General features: G+C 41.2%; 2 protein-coding genes across 2 annotated transcripts; both read left to right on the plus strand.

Annotated features, from left to right (window-relative positions):
• The first annotated feature begins 10,609 nt into the window (after nucleotides 1-10,609).
• On the plus strand, nucleotides 10,610-11,880 carry LOC139536693 (insulin-like). The gene is made up of 3 exons (XM_071337302.1): nucleotides 10,610-10,716; nucleotides 11,126-11,312; nucleotides 11,582-11,880. The coding sequence occupies exons 1-3, from the start codon at nucleotides 10,624-10,626 to the stop codon at nucleotides 11,728-11,730; spliced, it is 429 nt and encodes a 142-aa protein (XP_071193403.1). The 5' UTR covers nucleotides 10,610-10,623; the 3' UTR covers nucleotides 11,731-11,880.
• Nucleotides 11,881-13,388: 1,508 nt separating this feature from the next.
• On the plus strand, nucleotides 13,389-18,920 carry LOC139537850 (magnesium transporter NIPA2-like). The gene is made up of 6 exons (XM_071339692.1): nucleotides 13,389-13,951; nucleotides 15,169-15,429; nucleotides 16,437-16,493; nucleotides 16,895-16,985; nucleotides 17,271-17,431; nucleotides 17,719-18,920. Exons 1-6 carry the CDS (start codon nucleotides 13,912-13,914, stop codon nucleotides 18,315-18,317), a joined length of 1,209 nt encoding a protein of 402 aa, XP_071195793.1. The 5' UTR covers nucleotides 13,389-13,911; the 3' UTR covers nucleotides 18,318-18,920.
• The last annotated feature ends 2,669 nt before the right edge of the window (nucleotides 18,921-21,589 follow it).

The following is a 21,589-nucleotide window of genomic DNA, read 5'->3' on the forward strand; positions in this document are numbered from 1 at the left end:
CTAAAGTCACTGACTTGGACATACTGCTAAAGTCACTGACTTGGACATACTGCTAAAGTCACTGACTTGGACATACTGCTAAAGTCACTGACTTGGATATACTGCTAAAGTCACTGACTTGGACATACTGCTAACGTCACTGACTTGGATATACTGCTAACGTCACTGACTTGGATATACTGCTAAAGTCACTGACTTGGATATACTGCTAAAGTCACTGACTTGGATATACTGCTAAAGTCACTGACTTGGATATACTGCTAAAGTCACTGACTTGGACACACTGCTAAAGTCACGGACTTCCTGTCTCAATCTGAAGAACTGAAATAGTAGCTAGAGATCCTGTAGCGTAACGTTCAACCTTGAGGCTGTCAAAACAACGTCTCTGTTACTTAGTCACATCTCGACAAGCAAGTTTGAGCAGAACTCTAATCACTGTGGAAGTTGTGGAATGATGGCTAATTAATAATTAGTGCATATTGCATAATCAAGCAGCATTGACAAAGACATGTTGGTAATTATGAGTCAACGGTGACTAATTACAGCGCTATTAGCTTCACAAGACTGACAAAAGCCTCAGATAGATACATACTTGATCATTCAACTTGAACCTCCAGAATTCAAACGTGGCCAAACACAGACGGCCACTTCCAAGGCTGCAGAGGACTGAGAATGGATTCAATGAAACCAAGGAAACACACGTCCAGTTTGGGCTTACAGAGAAAACAGTGACATCTAATGGCAGTAGTGATATCATGTACTTTTGGCATAGCTAAGGTCATTGAGTGAACTCGTAAATTGAGGCAGTTCAACTTTTGAGTCGTTTTTTTTGTTTTATACGTTTGTATAAAAAAAATAAAACATTCAATCGCAACTGCAGCAGATCCTGAAAAAGAGGAAATGTTGACAGGAACCTATCACTCATGTACTGTACGAGTGAGCCATCATCACAAGTTCCTGGTGTTGATGAAATGCCAATCACTGTCTCCTCGCCCACAGGGTTAAGATTATTGTGTAGAATAACATGATCAACAACATCTATACAAGTCATTTCCTGAAGTAATATGGTTGTCACGTCCGTTGTTGGAATGAGACCAAGGTGCAGCGTGGTAGGCGTACATTTTTCTTTATTAAAAATGACACCGAAAAACAACAAAATACAAAAACGAACGTAAAGCTATATGCAGTGCAGAAAGCAACTACACACAAACAAGATCCCACAATCTAAGGTGGGAAAAAGGGCTGCCTAAGTATGATCCCTAATCAGAGACAACGATACACAGCTGCCTCTGATTGGGAGCCATACTAGGCCAACAAAGAAATAGAAACATAGATTTGCCCACCCAAGTCACACCCTGACCTAACCAAATAGAGAATAAAAAAGGCTCTCTAAGGTCAGGGCGTGACAATGGTGGTAAAAGCAATTTCATATGAATCCTCTTCCTGACGGAATAACACTAACGGAAGAGCACCTCACACATCCCCAATAGCCTTACCCCCCCCCCCCCCCCCCATCTCTCTATTCTAGTCTTTATGCTCTAGGCATATTAACCTTTTATTATTGGCTAAACCCCTGGGAAGAATTCAATGATAATTATTGTGTATGAAAATGCCACTCCTTTAAATAGAGAGATCCAATGATATGAGATCTAACAATTACAAGATCTTAGTTAGTGTGTGTGATGTGCGAGTGATCGTTTAGTTAAATATGTAGAATGCTTATTAGATGCCCTGCTGTTTCAATGGGCTTTCTCTGACCTGGCACTGTAACATGACTTATCCTCCATCAAACTTCTATTATCATCTTGAGCTTGTGTTTTTGTTAGAAACTACGCTATCTTTCGCTAAAGTTCAACATTAATATTTCATTATTTAACCTTAACAGTTCAAAGCACTGACTGTTGAGTTCTCTCAAAACCAATTAAACCTTTTGGTATTTTCTTCTAACGCAGAAACTGTCAACTACAAAATGGATGAAAGAAACCACTTCAATGGAGTAATCATCTGTAATTACTTGTGACACAGCACACTCTAAAAGCAAGGTCACTTTGTCCATATCTGCTGCTATCAATGGTAAAATATTCAGATTGTTTAATTTTATCAATACAACTGGGGGGGGGGGGAAGCCTGTCAGCATGTTTGGACCACCAGTATGACGTGTAAATTACATAGGAATATCTGGGCCTCTATCATAATATGTAAGGTAGGTGAACTCACTCAATGCTTCCTACTTTCCAAATACAGATAGCCTATAGTACATTTAACTGAACATACAGTAACTGACACTTACGGACACTTATCTTGTTTATATTTAACAAAGTGTAAGGGAATAATAATGTGTTCTAATGACATGCCATCCCGGTGTTTGGTAAAAACATGCCATAGCTGACTGGGTAGGCCATCAATCACTGCATCCTGGCTGTGTACACAGAGGCGTGGATAACACCTCTTTCTCTATCTCAAATGGTGCTGCCATTTTAAATGTCTATATGTTCTCATGATCACAGAAGGTAATCTAGAGCCACATATCATGCTGGATCATTTTTGTAATTCAGGGGCAAATTGGAAATGACATAAAGACTGGACAATAAAGCCATAGGATATCATTTGGATAACTTACAGTAGACTACTTTACAGTAGACTAGTTCACAGCAGACTAGTTTACAGTAACTAGTTTACAGTAGACTAGTTCACAGTAGACTAGTTTACAGTAGACTAGTTCACAGCAGACTAGTTCACAGTAGACTGGTTTACAGTAGCCTAGTTTACAGTAGACTAATTCACAGCAGGCTAGTTTACAGTAGGCTAGTTTACAGTAGACTAGTTCACAGCAGGCTAGTTCACAGTAGACTAGTTCACAGCAGGCTAGTTCACAGTAGGCTAGTTCACAGCAGGCTAGTTCACAGTAGACTAGTTTACAGTAGACTAGTTCACAGTAGGCCAGTTTACAGTAGACTAGTTTACAGTAGATTAGTTCACAGTAGAAAATAGCATAATGGAGTTTCAGATTCCTTGTGCCAAAGTCGTGTCTTATTACAATGAATCTACCCAACTATACAATCAGAGATGATTTCAACCCACCTCCTTTCTCTCATTTCAGGACGTATTTCTCCGAAGTGGTATATAAAGGCCAGTGAATCCTGGGTAGGTCTTCATTACGGGGTAAGGGAGGGCAAGCAGAAGAAAAAAAATCCAGAGTACTTTGGAACCACTGAAAGGTTTTAATCACAGAATTAAATTGAAATAATTGCTTGAAATAGTCATTACTCAAAAATTACAATTTCATTTAAATGATAGATATGTAAATATCTGTCTCCAACTGCTTAGTCCCATTTTAAAAAGCCACTGTCCATTTCAGTAAGTAATAACATGTAACCTTATTCAATCTGCCCTGGAATGAATTCATCAAGATGCATTCAAGTCCCTCTTTTGCATTACATTAATTCAATTGGAATTGAATCAAATGAATTGAATCAAATGAATTGAATCAAATGAATCTAAATCAACATGTAGCCCATACGTATTAAACAGTTTAAACAGGATATTGAGTTGAGCTGTGTCTCAACCCTTTCCACCATTGCCTACTCGGCAGTAATCTTTGGGAAACAAAAACAAAAAAACAGGACAGATATTCTTGGAATTGATGTCGGCTGCCATGGGCTGAACTCACATCCACATTAGTGTAGTCTCTCCATAGTGTAAATTGATGCACCACTGTAAGTAACAGGACCGGAGGGTTGAGCTTATTCAACATCTCATTATTTCATCACAGAGATCCAAGTAAAGGCCGTTATAGTTCCCTCCAACAGTGACGGAGAAGGTAATATCCCAGATGTTCTCTATATGTGAATGTTGTTCCATGCACAGCTGAAGAAGCTTGCACATTAGCTCCATAACCGCATGTTCCTAGAATGCCTCAAAGTGCAACTAGGCAAACATTCAATATAGCATTAGTGGAAAAAACATGATGATGCAAGTCTCACATAGACTGTACTGTACTTTAACTACAGAACAACTAGTGAGATCAAAACACATATTCTCTCTCAATCCACATGACTATAAATGTTTTATATATATTTTCGCTTCTTTATTGTTATGAGATGAGATGAGTAATGCAAGATATGTAAACATTATTTAAGTGGCATTATTAAAGTGACTAGTGATCCATTTATTAAAGTGTCCAATGATTTCAAGTCTGTATGCAGGCAGCAGCTTCTTTATGTTAGTGCCGGCTGTTCAACAGTCTGATGGCCTTGAGATAGAAGATATTTTTCAGTCTCTCGGTCCCTGCTTTGATGCACCTGTACTGACCTCGCCTTCTGGATGGTAGCGGTGTGAACAGGCAGTGGCTCGGGTGTGTGTGTGTGTGTGTGTGTGTCGTCTCTGTGTGTGTGTGTGTGTGTGTGTGTGTGGTCTGCAAATAAAGAAATACATAAAGATACACTAGTGAATGACAGAATACAATCTCAAATTTCCATCTCTTATAAACATGGCTATAACATGACTATGATGACTTAATGCTATACAGGACCATGTAGAGCAATACAACGTGACTGTGACTGCACTCATTTGAAATCAAAGGGCTGCCACCGCATGTGTACTACAAAGCCAAGCATCATCATCTCCAGTACAGGGCTACAACTGCACAATGAACTTTTCACCTCTAAACAGTGAAATACAATGTAATACCCATATAATGATGTACCATACGATGTAGTGGGGGACATTATCCTATACCCTACACACTCAACTGGCGGACAGGCCAGGCTTCGACCCCTATACCCCACACATAAGAGATGGAAGACTGCATAGAATTACAGGAAATTCACTTTAAAAACAGGAGGAAAAAAAATCACTGCCCCATTCAAAATGTGTAGAATTGCAGGAAATTAGTTTTAAAACTGCAAATTTGAGGGGTGTGAACAGTTTGAGGCTGCATGGGTTGCTTGTTGGCAGTAGAAACTATAAAATTATCATTACTATACATATGACATCATCATAGCAGAGTGCATCCTCAGTTATAAACTATCAACAAGGACGCACACTGGCAATGGCTAACACAATGAAAGCTAACTGGAGGGAAAACACAAGGATGATTGGAACTTTCTGTCACTTGACTGATCTCAAGCTGATTTTCTTCTCTGAGCTCGAGATCGACCAGCATGCTCTGCTCCACTACACCGGTTGCCGGGGCTACAGCTCTGATAGATATGATTAACTATAAATACTTCACAGTGTAATAAATATCATTTATTATAACACAAGCATATTTGCTAATACATTGTTATAACTAACTTCTTTCCAAACAGGGTTTCTCACAAACTCATAGCAGATACGGAGACCCACACACACCCAGAGACAGATGGCTGACACAGGCCTTTTCATAAAGACTGATAAGAAAAGGGGTGCCTGGCACTGAATATCACGAGAAACTGAGACACACACATACCCAAGGACAGAGGGCTGACGTAAACCTTTCATAAACACAGATAAGACAGGAACATCTACGCACACACAAAAACTCCTCTTCAGTCTGAACATTTTACAGAGACACACAGAAATGTCAAAATAGGAACATCTACGCACACACCTAATCTCCTGTTTTAGCTGAACATTTCTGAAGACAAAGAACTCTACTCAGAGCCAATGGGACAGTGATACTGGCCTGAAGGAGACCTCGCCCAACTCATCAGAACCAACCAGAGGACCAGAACTTCCAGACTCAACCTACTTTCTGTACTGTATAAAATGTATATGCACTCTGTTATCTGGGCTTCTTTCGGAGAGTTCCATTTTGAGCTTGATGAAAGGGTCCGTGCACGCTATTTCAGATATCTTTACCTCTGAATAAATTGCATTTAATTAAACCTCATCCACCCTGTCCAGAGTCTCTACTTCGTCTCAGTTCTCCAGTAAACATGTTTTATCAACAAATTGGTAGCAGAGGATGGTTTTCTTCTCTGAATTCGGTCCATAAAAAGTTGATAGAGAAAAGAGACAAGTGAGAGACGGATCAGAAAGGAAGGGTGACCTGTCGAAGGAGCAGCCGGGAATCTAGCTCACCTCAGGAAACTGATCTATAAGGCCTACAAAACAAAGACAGCCTGTTGTACAAGAGTACTTTTTTCTTTCTTTCTTGTTCTTAGAAAATGTATACCTACTGTATTGTAGGGACAGGTTTATAAGCGCCGGATATCGACACTGCTACTTGAGCATGTTTTTGTGGCACAGTTGATGGCTGGCAGGTATGGAACGTCATTTGGGTCTTTGCATGTCAAAACAAATAAACACATCAAATACGCACACACACCGGCCACGATGTGTTTACAAAACCCCGTTGGTAATAAGACATGGTCTGTTCGATCTAATGGGAAAACGTCTGCGTAAGCATTTAAAAATAAGTCCAGGATCAAACGAGTAGGATCAAAAATGTTTCCAAATATCTTAGATACAGATGATATTAGCAACTTCTGCGGTACCTGACTAGCTTTAGCTTGGTACCTAGCTAGCATCAATGCAACCAGACTGAAAACAATGACCAGTAAAACTGCTGTAATTTTCAAAATTCTTAGCAGTGATTAAGGAATCCATGTGAGTAAGTATTAGCTAGGTAGCGACTTGTTGTTCTCCTATTTAAATTAAACTTCAGTTCATGAATATAACTAGCTAGCCAGCTACATAACTATTTCGCCCAAAGCTAACGTTTTAAGCAGCCAGCTAGCTTCATCTGGCTAGTGAAACTTGACCTGACTGGGTTATGTGTTGTGAAGCTAGCCACAATAATGATTAGCCACAATATTGGAATTTGCAGGGCGTCTTCAAAATAAAGGCCCCGTGGTGAAAGTGATTGAAATTGGTGGAATCATGCCATATTTAGACTAGATAATGTTAAACAAGGTTAGAGTGTTGGAATGTGGAGCAATGAAATGGGGTATCAGTCTACTCGGTGACACCCACTGAACACAACTGTGAAGAGTTTATTCAAATATTAGCTTCGTAGCTCTTATTGCGGGACTTTGACTGTGGGAAATCACCTCCCCAGTCAGCCTATTGTGCGTATTGACATTCATATTGCACTGTACACCCTTACCTAAGGATTGGAGATCAATGAAATGGGGTATCAGTCTACTCAGTAGCAAAGTGCTTTTTTCCCCCAAAGTCCTCTGTTATCAGATTTTTGTCAAATTAACACATTCTTGTCTTTAGTTGAATTTATATAACAACATTCCAACCTCGTTTAGCATGATCTATTCCATTATGGAATGATTCCACTATTTGTATTAATTTGCATCACTTTCAATTAGATACTTTTATTTTGAACGCGAACTGCAAATTCCACTACTGTGGCTAATCTTTACTGTGGTTAGCTTCACATAGGTAGGTCTGAACATTATTAATCAAATAAGACCGGTCTTATAAATTAGGGGTATTTTAGAAGATGACACCTAGCTAGATAGTTTGTTAGCTAACTATAGCTACTGAAACAGATGTTGTTTTGCTATGTTTATGGGGAAGAACATTGTTCTCAACCCTCAGCTAGCTAGCTTTTTATATGACCAGCACTCTCCCAGACTAGAGCTTGGGGAAGCGTGTCTACGCTTCTGCGTCAGCGGCAGGTGCGCCAGACAAAACTTTACCAGCATCATAGCATACGTGTCGGCGAATCGCTGTGTAATACCAGTGATCAATGTGTAATAACTAAGTTATAAAAAATGTATGAACGTGTTAAATTATTATGTGACGTATTCAGGTCCTGATTGATCAACAAGCTTATTTGACTTGACAAATAGTGTTATTTGACGTGTGTCTTTTTTTGACGTGCAAAGACCCAAACGGCGTTCCATAGGAAGGGCTGAGGGCCAGAAGGTTGAGAGTTTGTGCTACACTCCCTGCCTGTTTCATTACAGTATAATAGGCATGCTCCCAATTGATCTCCACTCTTCTCTTTTATTTTACATGACATCATGCCCACACACTAAATCAGCCACACATCACAGGAGTGGTGCTAAATTACAGGCACTGCTCAGTTTGACCTTTCGAGATAAAAAAGAAACATTAAAGATGAGCCTCTGTACTTAATCAACCCGGTGATTATCAAGCACATTTTTCTTGCAGAAGAACATTTATGGTTCTGTCCTCTTTCCAGTATGCTGTTCATAAGACTGCCAGCACTTTAAAGAGCAAATTATATGAATCATGCCCATTGGTATGTCAGACATCACTTTTTAAACTTATAGCAAAAGTCTACTTTTTGTTCTCCTTTAACGGCTTCTGTAAAGTCTGAGCCCTTTGGAAAGCTGAAAGAGACAACCTAATGGACTTTATTGTCCTTTAATTCACATAGGTGTCTGTCCGGAATTAAGTGAGCACAAACCTGACTATGATGGTTTATGCATCATTTGTAGCTACTGACAGCAGACTTGAAAGAGGAGGAAAGGAGAGCCCATAATCCTGGCATGTCAGGCTCAAAGAGGACATTTCCTAAATCTTAAGAGATGAGAGGGGTGAAGTCAAAGGCTGTGTTATGTGAGACAAGTGTTAAACCCTACTGGTACTATTTATCACTACTACTGGGGTTTTAGGCTGGGTTTCTGTACAGCACTTTGCTGATGTAAGAAGGGCTTTATAAATACATTTGATTTGATTTGATTACTGGAGGGGGTCCGGATACAGCAGTACTACAGGAGGGGGTCCGGATACAGCAGTACTACTGGAGGGGGTCCGGATACAGCAGTACTACTGGAGGTGATCCGGATACAGCAGTACTACTGGAGGGGGTCCGGATACAGCAGTACTACTGGAGGGGATCCGGATACAGCAGTACTACTGGAGGGGGTCTGGATACAGCAGTACTACAGGAGGGGATCCGGATACAGCAGTATTACTGGAGGGGGTCCGGATACAGCAGTACTACTGGAGGTGATCCGGATACAGCAGTACTACTGGAGGGGGTCCGGATACAGCAGTATTACTGGAGGGGGTCCGGATACAGCAGTACTACTGGAGGGGGTCCGGATACAGCAGTACTACTGGAGGGGGTCCGAATACAGTACATGCGGTATGCACACTTGCAGGAGGTACTACTCCAGCAGTACTACTGGAGGGACCCCCTCCTGTAGTACTGCTGTATCCGGAACCCCTCCAGTAGTACTGCTGTATCCGGACCCCCTCCAGTAGTACTGCTGTATCCAGATCCCCTCCAGTAGTACTGCTGTATCCAGACCCCCTCCAGTAGTACTGCTGTATCTAGATCCCCTCCAGTAGTACTGCTGTATCCAGACCCCCTCCAGTAGTACTGCTGTATCCGGATCACCTCCAGTAGTACTGCTGTATCCAGATCCCCGCCAGTAGTACTGCTGTATCCGGATCACCTCCAGTAGTACTGCTGTATCCGGACCCCCTCCAGTAGTACTGCTGTATCCGGACCCCCTCCTGTAGTACTGCTGTATCCGGACCTCCTCCAGTAATCAAATCAAATCAAATGTATTTATAAAGGCCTTCTTACATCAGCAAAGTGCTGTACAGAAACCCAGCCTAAAACCCCAGTAGTAGTGATAAATAGTACCAGTAGGGTTTAACACTTGTCTCACATAACACAGCCTTTGACTTCACCCCTCTCATCTCTTAAGATTTAGGAAATGTCCTCTTTGAGCCTGACATGCCAGGATTATGGGCTCTCCTTTCCTCCTCTTTCAAGTCTGCTGTCAGTAGCTACAAATGATGCATAAACCATCATAGTCAGGTTTGTGCTCACTTAATTCCGGACAGACACCTATGTGAATTAAAGGACAATAAAGTCCATTAGGTTGTCTCTTTCAGCTTTCCAAAGGGCTCAGACTTTACAGAAGCTGTTAAGGGAGAACAAAAAGTAGACTTTTGTTAGAAAAAGACTGTCACATTTGGGGATAACATTGTGCAATCTAGAGTTTTCTGTAGAGGGGAGGAGAGCGGAGAATACAGAATAAATAATTACGCGCTGCACCAACACCTTTTCATCAGAATACTGGAGGTTGTGGGGTCAATATTGCTGTTGCTTCATTAATACTAACAAAATGTAGTTATGGAACGTTAATCTCACGTCAAAGTAACTGATCCAAGAGCATTTCTTTAACTTTGCCATTACCATCACAACACATGAGTGCGTCATGGAAGAAGTTTTCACAAAAAGATGACTCTTTCCAGCGAAGGTTGGCTAATGACTAATGTGTCAACATGAAACATCCCACTAACATCACAACAGGACACGTTAAGTACCTTCAACACCAAAAACAGCTGCTTAGGACACTCATTGAGCCACAAGCCATCTCTCACTAGCTACCTTCTTAAACAAACAGCTACTATACTCTTTAGTGTGGCTGAAGCAGGAACAGGTGGGTCAAATGCAAGCCAACAATCCCTGGAATCCTCTGTACATCTCAGACACAGGTCACATCAGTTATGTCCGATTCACCGGCCCTCCGCTTGGACCGCTAATGTCACTTAGTAAAACAAACATGCCTAACGAGGCGAACAATTGGATTGCCACTTACCATTTGATTTTATTGAGCGACTTCTCTTTTCCGCTGACACTGGCAAAGACCACAGACCCTTGTTCCCGAGGCCTGCCTGCTCTAGGGGTATAAAATGGGGGGAGAATCTGGTGTTCTGCCTCAACCAACTTCTCCTTCAGCATTTCTGCTACTCTTCTACAGAGCGTCTTCACCACCACCTCCACAGGTAAGAGCCGGGGGTATCTTGTGTTTCACTGGAGGGTTGGGAACGACAGTTGAGTTAGGGTGGCAGATCTTGGGGATGTAGATGTCACTATAATCTGAAAACAACCTCGGAACTCTTCATGTTTTTGTTGAACAAATGTATTTTGGTCAGTAACAACAGTATTTTACTTCATCTAGTGAGCTATTCCTGTATGAGTGCTTATGAAAATAGTCATTTTGTTGATGTAAGGCTATGGTTTCTTTTAGAACATGCTGAATGACAATATTACGACAGAATATGGGTCGTGTCGTCAGCATTACACAGAAGGAGTAATGTCACTCCTAGAAGAACAAAGATGTTTCTTATGCCCTGCATGAAACTCCCACAGTGTAAGCAGTGTTAACATACCCGTTTTCTTTCCCTCCTCCAGCCCATCATCAACATGGCCCTCTGGCTCCAAGCTGTGTCTCTGCTGGTGCTGCTGGCCCTCTACCCTGGGGCAGACGCTTCAGCTGCCCAACACCTGTGTGGCTCTCACCTGGTGGACGCCCTCTATCTGGTGTGTGGAGAGAAAGGATTCTTTTACAATCCAAAGAGAGATGTGGATCCCCTGACAGGTAAGACACCTCTAGCACTGTCTGAATTCAAAGACTTCATATCTGCTCGACAACTCAACTTGATCTAAGACCACAAGCTACTTTCCTGTTTTTGTGTGTATGTGTGTCGAAATCACATTTAGAAAACGCATGGTCACTTAGAAGAAACTACAAATATGAAACTGAATGTGAAGGCAATGCTGAAACACAGAAAAGGCCAGTAGTCCATACAATATGCTGCTTGATGTTATGAGGTAGCACTCACTCAATGTGCTTTTCTCCTCTTGCAGGGTTTCTCTTTCCAAAACCGGCGCAGGAGAACGAAGTTGCCGGGTACCCGTTCAAAGACCAGATGGACATGATGGTAAAGAGAGGCATCGTAGAGCAGTGCTGTCACAAGCCTTGCAACATCTTCGACCTGCAGAACTACTGCAACTGAGGCCTGTCGCACCGCTTAGCCTGCTCTTCTCTCTGCCACTCTCCAGTGCTCAGAGGCATCATCCCCGTCTCAAAGAAAAGCTTAAAGTGCAGACAAGAAATGGCATAGACATGTTTTATTTTTCCTAGAAAATAAAGTTCTATGAAATGAGCAAGGACTTTGTTTTCCTTTTGTAAAATGGGCCTTATGTTCGGAGTAGGCTACTATGACTTCTGTTCAATTTGTGGTTCTGATTTTCCCATTATCCTGGGTTGAAACCAAACTATTGTAAATGTATATTGTAATGCAGACATAATGGGCACGAGAAACACTCTTCTCACGCCACTTCCAAAGAGCTACGCCTGGAAGCGACTTTTTTTGTAGCAGGTTTGAAGAATTTACACAGCAGGTTAGGAGAATTAGGTAACCCTTTCACCCTGCTCCTCTGCACACTCCACTAGCTTCCAGTCGAAGCTAGCATCCACTACAAGACCATGATACTTGCCTATGGAGCAGCAAACCCCTCCCTACCTTTAGGCTATGCTCAAACCCTAAACCCCAACTCGGGGTCTCCGTTCTGCCACCTCTGGTCTTTTGGCTCTCCCACCGCTACGGGAGGGCAGCTCCCGCCCAGCACAGTCCAAGCTCTTCTCTGTCCTGGCACCCCAATGGAGGAACCAGTCTCTCTCTAAAGCTAGGACAGCAGAGTCCCTGCCCACCTTCCAAAAACATCTGAAACCCTACCTCTTCAAAGAATATCTTAAATAATCCCACAGCACCTAATGTCCATTAGATTGGGCAAAAACGAATTGTTGGGTTTTAGGAGGATAATATAATGTCTTTCTTGCATACATTGTGTTGTATGATGAAGTCCTACAGAGCTGCGCTTCTCAAAGTGGACACTGGGGGTCACTCTTCCCTCTGATTTACAGAGACATAAGACAGAGATGATGATCACATCAAAAATGAATGGAATGAATCGAGAGGTTTTTAGTTTAGTCTAGTTTAGATTATAGGATGCCCATTAGCTGTTGCACATGCAGCAGGTACACTTCCTGGGGTCCACATCAAACACGTGACAAAATACACAACAGTTATAGACGAAAACAAAATAACATAATAGTACATTAAATAAAAAATGTGAATAAGATAACATTTAACATTTAAGTCATTTAGCAGACGCTCTTATCCAGAGCGACTTACAAGTTGGATAAGAATCATATATTGTCTAGACACCGAGAGACAACAACAATACTTTTTACACACTTCATGTATACATTTTAATATACTTATATACAGTACAGTTCATTTAGATCAATATGATTAAATTAGATTAACCACCTAAAATGTTGTAAATATAACTAATTTGATAAAGAAGCCTTTCTTGCAAAGTATAGGGCCGTTCTCCTATGCATTAACCAATGGTTGTGTTACGTCAACGACTGTGCAGTCGGGCGTTGAGAGGTGCGTTCATTTCGCCTGAACGTTTGGTACATTGCGATAACATCTGTAAATGTTATCGCAATGTAACATCCAAAACTTTCTTGTACGTTCTTGAACAGACTTTGAGGTACGTTTGCTCCCGTTTGGTGGGTGTGGCGAGGTGTGGCTTGACGCAATAAGTGACGTTTTTAAAGGGTGGTTGCTATGTTGACAGAGTCCCCAAACCGCTCCCTGGTTTTTATCAACTGGGTCTTCAGTGTAGCTCTGTTTCAGTTCAATTGAATGTTCCAGAACGTAAAAACGTACTGAAATCAGCCCAGATTGCTTTTAACATTCTCCCCTGCTCATTCGATGGACACGTCAACCACTGGTTAGCTAGTTGATAGGTAAATTACCTATCCAGACGTTGTAGGATCTGGAAGGCGTCAGCAACGTCTGAGCAGAGGGATGTGCCCTTGATCAGTAGTGAAAGCGCAGCGTCGTCGCCTGCTCTTTTCGAGGCCAATGAGAGAGCTGCTGACGGAGGTAATGGGAGTGCCAGACGTACACCTGAGCAGGTCAGGATGACTTGATTGTGTGCCCAAGCCCCCTGTGAATAATCTATCGGATCGATTTGTTTCTGCGAAACGTTTTTTTTTAATGCGTGGAATTAAGAACGATCACATTGGGAACGGATACTTTTACCGGTCTCTTTTTTGACCTACTACTACTGTTTCGGCTACTTCGAGATTTGTTGGATATTAGCCAAAAATCAACACAATGCAATATGTTCATTTATCTAAGGATTCATGCCGAAACGGTACGTTAATAGGCTAATACTTCAATGTCATCATAGTACTGTAGGCTACGCTATTTAATGGGAAATGGGGGCCTACAATATTTTTTAATGTTTGTGATATAGCAACAGTAGGCTTATTCATGAAGGGCGTATTGGCAGAATTTACAGACAAGAATACCCATGGGTTGGCATCCGTGAATACACTTAATAGCCAAAAAAGATATTGTCAGAAATTATTTTCTAAACGTCTTCATCTGGAGCAGAACACAAATCCAGTTTAAATGTATGATTTTAAAAGCAATTGTTTGAAAATATTATAGAATGTCAAGTGGGGCTGTTCATGTCTTTGAACTACTTTTAATGGGCTAATTTCCAAAGCCAGTTTTTCCAGGTCATTCCACTTGAAATGTCCATATAATGGATGATTTCTAAGCTTACGAGAATAGTAATCTCCGTTGTGTGTGAATAGAACACCTTTGTTGACAGAGAGAACATGTCATTGCACCATGCCAATGCGGGGACATTGTTCAAATGGGGAGGTCATGTATTGAATTACAGAATCTGTCAGTCTCGCTAAACATGAATTGTCATATGGATTTCTGAAGTAGGATATCTTCTTCCCAATGAAATCCAAAGAAGTTGAGCCGAATTCTATTTGACCATTCCAATCTTTAATTGGGCTTTGTGTAGATAGGTTAGTGTTGATAACAAACAACATGAATACACTGGTATCATTCTGATAACTGCCATGGATATTACTATTGTGACATAACAATAATCAGGCAACACATGGTTAATCTGCTATGTAGGCCATTACCGCTGTGTGTTTTGGATTGGTTTCTCTTCACCAGATGTTCTAATAGTGTTATACTTTATTGAACATAAATGGTCCAGGTATTTACTTAGAAATAACATGGTAATCACACAATAAGAGCATCATAGCTTTCATAAAGCTATAAGGCCCGAGCAGGTGTAGTGTAGGTGTGGCCATGCAGAGTGCCTGGAAACAGCTCTTAGCCGTGATATATTGGCCATATACCACAAACCCCCAAGGTGTCATCGCTATTATAAACTGGTTACCAACGTAATTAGAGCAGTAAAAATAAATGTTTTGTGATACCCGTGGTATACGGTCTGATATACCACGGCTGTCAGCCAATGAGCATTCAGGGCTCCAACCACCCAGTTTATATGAAGCTATAATGTTAAAAGTGATGTCACTCTGCTTGTTTTTCCAGGTTCCATAATAAGGCTACTGTGTCCATCTCAGACTGCTGTGTGTATAGTCAACGGGGAGGCAAGCCTCCTCAACACCTCCTTCACTGACAATCACAATGCCACTGAGACAGAGCTGTCAGCCGTCGTTAACAACTGGACCAGCTATAACTTCTGGACTGGTTTGACCTTGGCGGTGCTGTCGGCCTTCCTGATTGGAGGAAGTGTGATGCTGAAGAAGAAGGCCCTGCTTCGCCTAGCCAATAATGGACAGACCAGAGCAGGTAGGGGTCTTCACTGTTTAAGGATGTGGAAAAACACAAACACATCACATTACACCACAGGAGGGCATTGTCCTTATTTTGATCAAAGTTTATGTAGAATCAAGTCCGGATTGGTATCTACTGACAGTCGTTTTTTTTTTTTAAAGTCATCACTAGCCGGACTCCGCCCAGTACTCTACCCTGCTACGTAGAGACTGCTGCCCTATTTACATAGTCATTGAACACTGGTCGCTTTAATACTGTTTACATACTGTTTTACCCACTTTTATATGTACATTGAGTGTACAAAACATTAAGAACACCTTCCTAATATTGAGTTGCAGTCTATGTCATGGAAAGAGCATGTTCATAATGTTTTGTACACTCAGTGTATATACTGTATTCTAATCATAACTACTGCTATACATTCCTTTTCTATTCAGATACTGTCTATACATACCATTCACATACATATATATTTATTTATGACTGATATTTCTCATTCTGTTATGTCTTAATTTCTTTCTTTTTTTTCTTCTTTTTAAAAAAACGTTTAGATTATGTGTGCATTGTTATTGTATTGCTAGATATTCCTGCATTGTTGGAGCTAGAAACATAATCATTTCGCTGTACCTGCGATAACATCCTGTAAAACTGTGTAGGCGACCAAGAAACCTGGATTTGATTTGACTATGACCTAACGGTATGATATTTCAGCTCTCCATATCGATAGAGAATAGTACATCCAGTTCCTGTTTAAAGGTTGTTGTAGTATCTAAATACTGGACATGAACCCTGACCGAAACAGTGAAACTCAGTCTAATAAAGGACTCGCTCTCTGTCAGTTATATAACGTTTGATTAAACAAACTGTACTGGCATCAAGGTTTCCTGAGGACAAGAAACAACTTGATTGCCTTCACAGGAGGGTGTCAAGCAATCAATCAACTTAATTTGTTATTGATTGATGTTATTGATTTGTTTGTCTTCTATTCTAATGAACAGCCTTGTTTGCTGTGTTCTGTGCAGGTGAAGGTGGTCATGGATATTTAAAGGACTGGCTATGGTGGAGTGGCCTTCTAACCAGTGAGTTTTTTTTGTTGTTGTCAAATCTATCCTCATTGTTTGTCACGAGCACTATAATGTAATGTGGGAATACGAGTAGTTTTATCATAGTTCTGTTGGGTAGCTAGTAGAACTATAAGGCTTAACCCAGGGGTGTTGAACTAATTTTGCCCCCGGGGGCCGCATTCGGTCTTCATTGAGTTCCGGGGGGGCCACACTGATTTTTTTTGTTGTTGATTTGATTTCCTTGCTGTCAAAATTTGTCCTCTAGCCATTGTTTTGGGAATTTTCGATGATCCCTGACTGTTTAGTGATCATTAGCGAGCTGGACAGTCAAGAAACCGTCTTAATCTCTGCTCCCCAAAGAACAAAAAGGATTAGGACTACATAAATGTTTTTGTATTATTTCCTGCTTCTCACAGTGGGTGCCGGTGAGGTTGCCAACTTTGCAGCGTACATGTTTGCGCCAGCTACTGTGGTGACTCCTCTGGGTGCCCTGAGTGTCCTCATCAGGTACCATTACTTCTCATGTTGTCTATTAACACACAGCCAGCCTTCACATACAGGTACTTATGTTCTCTCTGGTTCCACATTTTCCATGACTGTGTAAAATCTCACACCAATGTTATAGTTTTGTACCCTTATTTTGGTGTATGTGGAAACTTATTTTAACTTTCAGGAGCTGTTGTGTGTTTTTTGTGTTCGTGTTGATACTGGGTATCCTCACATTGAGTCATTGTTCTACAGGTTTGCATTAATATTCAAATGACTGTCATTGTGGCTTCTCTCTGGACACAGTGCAGTGCTGTCCTCTTACCTGTTGGGGGAGACACTGAATCTGTTGGGAAAGCTGGGCTGTGTGCTCAGCATACTGGGCAGCACTCTCATGGTGATCCATGCACCTGAAGAAGAGGAAGTCACTACCCTGCAGCAGATGACTGACAAACTGCTCGACCCAGGTACATCATCATCATCATCAATTATTCACACAGCAATTATTTTATTAAGGGCAGTGCAACAATGAGGTAATGAACATGTCATTTAGAGTAGAGAACTTCAAAAATGCTATCGTCATTATTGAGCAAATATGTAGACAGAAGGACAGATGGTACTTCTGCACCAGGGAATAACACCTGTCTGTTCCCTAACTACCATCCACCACACCCTAGAGAAACACTTATCGCTCTCTCTCCTCTGTGTCAAGCCTCACTTCAATGGCTCCTGTGTATCCGCTTTGTATCTCTAGGCTTCCTTGTGTTTGCCAGTATCCTGCTGGTGGCTTGCCTGCTGCTTATCTTCTACTTCTCCCCCCGTGTGGGCCAGACCAACATCCTGGTCTACATCGGCATCTGTTCTATGCTGGGAGCCTTCACCGTCTCCTCCGTCAAGGGCCTGGGCATCGCCATCCGCACAGTGTTCTCTGACCCGGCCGTGGTGCGTCACCCGCTCACCTGGATCCTGCTGGCGTCACTGGTCAGTTCTATCGTGGTCCAGGTCAACTACCTGAACAAGTCCCTGGACACCTTCAACACGCTGCTGGTCTACCCAATCTACTATGTGTGCTTCACCACCGTGGTGCTCACCACCTCCATCATCCTGTTTAAAGAGTGGGGGACCATGTCTGGTGTGGACGTGGTGGGCACCGTGGGGGGCTTCCTGGTCATCATCTTGGGGGTAGCCATGCTGCACCTGTTCAAAGACATCCACGTCACCCTGGAGGGCCTGGCCAGCAGAATGTGTCAGCCACTGGAGGTGAAACGGGAGGACAAACACATCCTCATTGAGAATATGGAGAGCCTGCCTCCCATGAGAGAAGACGCACCCAGAGTCTTCATCATCAGCTGAGAGACTGGCACCCAGAGTCTTCATCATCAGCTGAGAGACTGGCACTCAGGATCTTCATCATCAGCTGAGAGACTGGCACCCAGAGTCTTCATCATCAGCTGAGAGTGGCACTCAGGATTTTCATCATCAGCTGAGAGACTGGCACCCAGTATCTTCATCATCAGCTGAGAGACTGGCACCTGAGAGGACTCTTAGCACTTTCACTTATGTAAATATGTATTTGTTAGTCTTTTTATTGGTCGTTTTATGTAGATTTGTGACCAAAGCTTTTGTTGACTATGTCTATGATGCTCCAGGATGCTAAATAGCCTGCTACTGAGGACCTTTGTCTATGAAGGTACCAGAGAAGAGATTACATTTTATATAGTTGTTTAAACTTGTGGGTGTTTTTTAACCTCAGTTAATGATAATATGGGTTGCTGATGACGCTGCAGGCTATGTAGACTGCTGCTGAAGACCAATGTTTGTGATTCATCAAGGTATTTTTTAGGGCTAGTTTAAAAAAAATGTTTGTATACTTTGCATTTTAAGATGTTGACTACATTTCATATTTCTTTTGCCTGTCACTCATTTCAATAAATATTTTCTATTTTGTGCCAGCCATTACAGTGGAGAGATGAGGAAGTATTGTTGCTGAAGCTCTTACAGTTAAGGCCAGGTTGGGGATTGAGATGTTTACATCAATACTCAGTAAGAACCATAGCACCTTAAATGATAACAGAGAGATTAAGATCCAAGCTAAAGTCTCAACCCCAACAATGGCAGCTTTTGCAGGAGTACACATTTACTTAACTGCCACACCCTCCCAAAAAAACTTAATGCTCCCTTCAATAGGCCCATTGTAGCCTAATACCAGCGTGTAGAGACACGCTGTGACCTCACAGTACACGGATTTGCTTGAAGCAATCTGCTACATGATGTGAATAAGATTGTCCGTGTTCCGTGACCGTTGACGTATTTGGAAATTGCTCTGGAAGAAATGTGACACACCCAATCAAACTGCAATCATGCTGCAGTTTAAAGACAGTTACTTTTACATCATTTAAAAAATATATATTAATTAAGACATAATTGTGAATAGCTTTACAAATTGTAAACTTTGAACTTGGGAACGTCAATCTTGATATTTGATATAGTATACTGTATATTCCCTTCCCTATTGGTCATGGCCTGGGAATCATGCTAAGGTTGGTTTCACTAGTTGACGGTATGGGAAAGGCTGAGAGATGACTAACCGTGAGGAGTGGAGTTTCACTGTTGTGGAGGCATTTTATTGCCGGAGTCACCTCATTGTGTGTGTGTGTGTGTACGTGTTTTATGAACTGGGGTGTAATAGTTCGATCCACAGTATGTGGGATCTAATCATTTTGTTATGTTATGATATTCCTCTATACCTATAGGATCCAGTACAACTTAACAGTCCAATAATTACTGGAATAGGAAGTAATTAACCTATAGCAGCAAGGCTCATTATTACAGGCCCATTGATTGAACGCTAACACAGAACCCCTGAAACAGTAACAGTGCAGTTATGAATTAGTACTCAGTAAATTATTCCGTGTGCTTGTTCTGGCTTCCCAACTATATCCTCTGAGACAAACAGGTTCCCCTGCTTTTTTTTTTTTCTAGAGAAGAAGTGTGCTCACTGGTCTCAGTCAACAAAGATGTGTCAGGTGTCTGCACCACTGAGCTTTGTCAGGAGCAGAGCAGACTAATTATGTGGGTTGGCTATTTACTGCTGAACTGAGAGATAGAGAGAGAAAGGGACTATGCTGTCTCAGACAGAGCCCAGGGACAGGTTGCTATAGAGTCCTCAGAAAGGTAACAGACTAAAGTAATTATCAACGGATGAAGGTTTTAGTGTGTCTACACCCTACCTAATCTAGTTATCAGACCAAATAGTTGTATTTTGTAGTTGATTTGAAAATACTAACTTTTCAAATACTCGAGGTAGTCATATATATAGTTTTCATAGAGTTTCAACTAAAAGGCTACTATCTTCTTTGATATTCAAATACTGGTCCCAGAAAACAAAATAAAACTTGGAGGTATTTCAATATATGCAGGTTATTTGAAAACATTTTTTTATTTTTATTTGATGGCTGACAAATATCTTATGAAGAACCAAAAACTACAGCAGGTAGTTTAGCTAGTCTAAATTTATGAATATAAGTACATGGTTTAGAGTTCTCTTAGATAGGAATATTAATATAGCTATAGCCTATAATTAAATGCATGAGGTACATGGAATCCCCTCAACATTAGAGTAGACCACTTTTGCAGCTTCTAACAAATATATTTCTATAATTAGTGACGTGAGGTAATACAGTAACACTTTACATCAAGTTCTTACATGTAGTAACTTTGTGGATATTACAATAGCAACATTGTTACATAGGACGTTTTTTAAATGGCTTTATAATTTGCATAATAATGGAGTTATTAAAGTGAAATAAGGAAGTAACTTTTCCTCGTGTACAGTAGTTACAAAAACTCTCAGCTCGTTGCTATGCAATTAAAATGCAATTACCAAAGTATTATGTAAAAAACATGAAAAAAATGTTGCTCCAAAATTGCAGTTTTATTACACAGGTACAAGAACATTTTTAACCTTTTAAATGTAATGGCAAAATGTAGATTTCCGCTTTAATAGACATACTCAAAACGAACTGCTATTCATGTGGAATTACATGATTCTGACATGCCAAAACTTGGTATATTTGGAAAGACGACATCTGGGAGATGGTGAGGAAATTATCAGAAGATAGATAGGAGTTACATAGTTCAGAATAGACAAGATCAAACACACACAAAAATAATCGTTATTTACAAGCTATAAGGGAATTATTGATGACTAGAGCTGGAAACACATCAGATGGCTTCCACAACATGTGAATGATATCAGAAAAAATGGTATTGATAGACCTAACAACTAGAAATGGACAGATGTTTAAGTAAGTGGTGTCAGGTGTGGTCACGGGACGTTTCCAAGTCTCTGAGCCAGGTAGCAATAGTTTCCATGACGCATAAGAGGTTCTAGGCCTTGCTTTGTCCCACCCAGGTCAACTGCATATCCCTGGAAAGCTTATCTCATTGGCTACAATGCTGTCAAGGTGTCATAGTAGCCAATCCCCTGTGTAATGGATGCCTAAGCAGGCAACGTCATATTTTTTATGTGCAAAGATCTAGTCCCTCGGTGGACATTCGATGTTGCCATTAAGTCATACATCATTAGATAACATTGTCAATAGGCTAGATTTGTTCCCACCAAC

The sequence above is a fragment of the Salvelinus alpinus genome, chromosome 13 (assembly GCF_045679555.1).
Source record: "Salvelinus alpinus chromosome 13, SLU_Salpinus.1, whole genome shotgun sequence".
Lineage (NCBI taxonomy): Eukaryota > Metazoa > Chordata > Actinopteri > Salmoniformes > Salmonidae > Salvelinus > Salvelinus alpinus.

What these genes read in the sequence shown, in the direction of transcription:
- LOC139536693 (XM_071337302.1), top strand. Translation starts at nt 10,624, where the DNA reads ATGGGGGGAGAATCTGGTGTTCTGCCTCAACCAACTTCTCCTTCAGCA. An exon ending in CTTCACCACCACCTCCACAG is followed by an intron (nt 10,717 to 11,125) that starts GTAAGAGCCGGG and finishes TCCCTCCTCCAG; the next exon opens with CCCATCATCAACATGGCCCT. An exon ending in AGATGTGGATCCCCTGACAG is followed by an intron (nt 11,313 to 11,581) that starts GTAAGACACCTC and finishes CTCCTCTTGCAG; the next exon opens with GGTTTCTCTTTCCAAAACCG.
- LOC139537850 (XM_071339692.1), top strand. Translation starts at nt 13,912, where the DNA reads ATGCAATATGTTCATTTATCTAAGGATTCATGCCGAAACG. An exon ending in GTGGAGTGGCCTTCTAACCA is followed by an intron (nt 16,494 to 16,894) that starts GTGAGTTTTTTT and finishes TGCTTCTCACAG; the next exon opens with TGGGTGCCGGTGAGGTTGCC. An exon ending in TGACAAACTGCTCGACCCAG is followed by an intron (nt 17,432 to 17,718) that starts GTACATCATCAT and finishes TTGTATCTCTAG; the next exon opens with GCTTCCTTGTGTTTGCCAGT.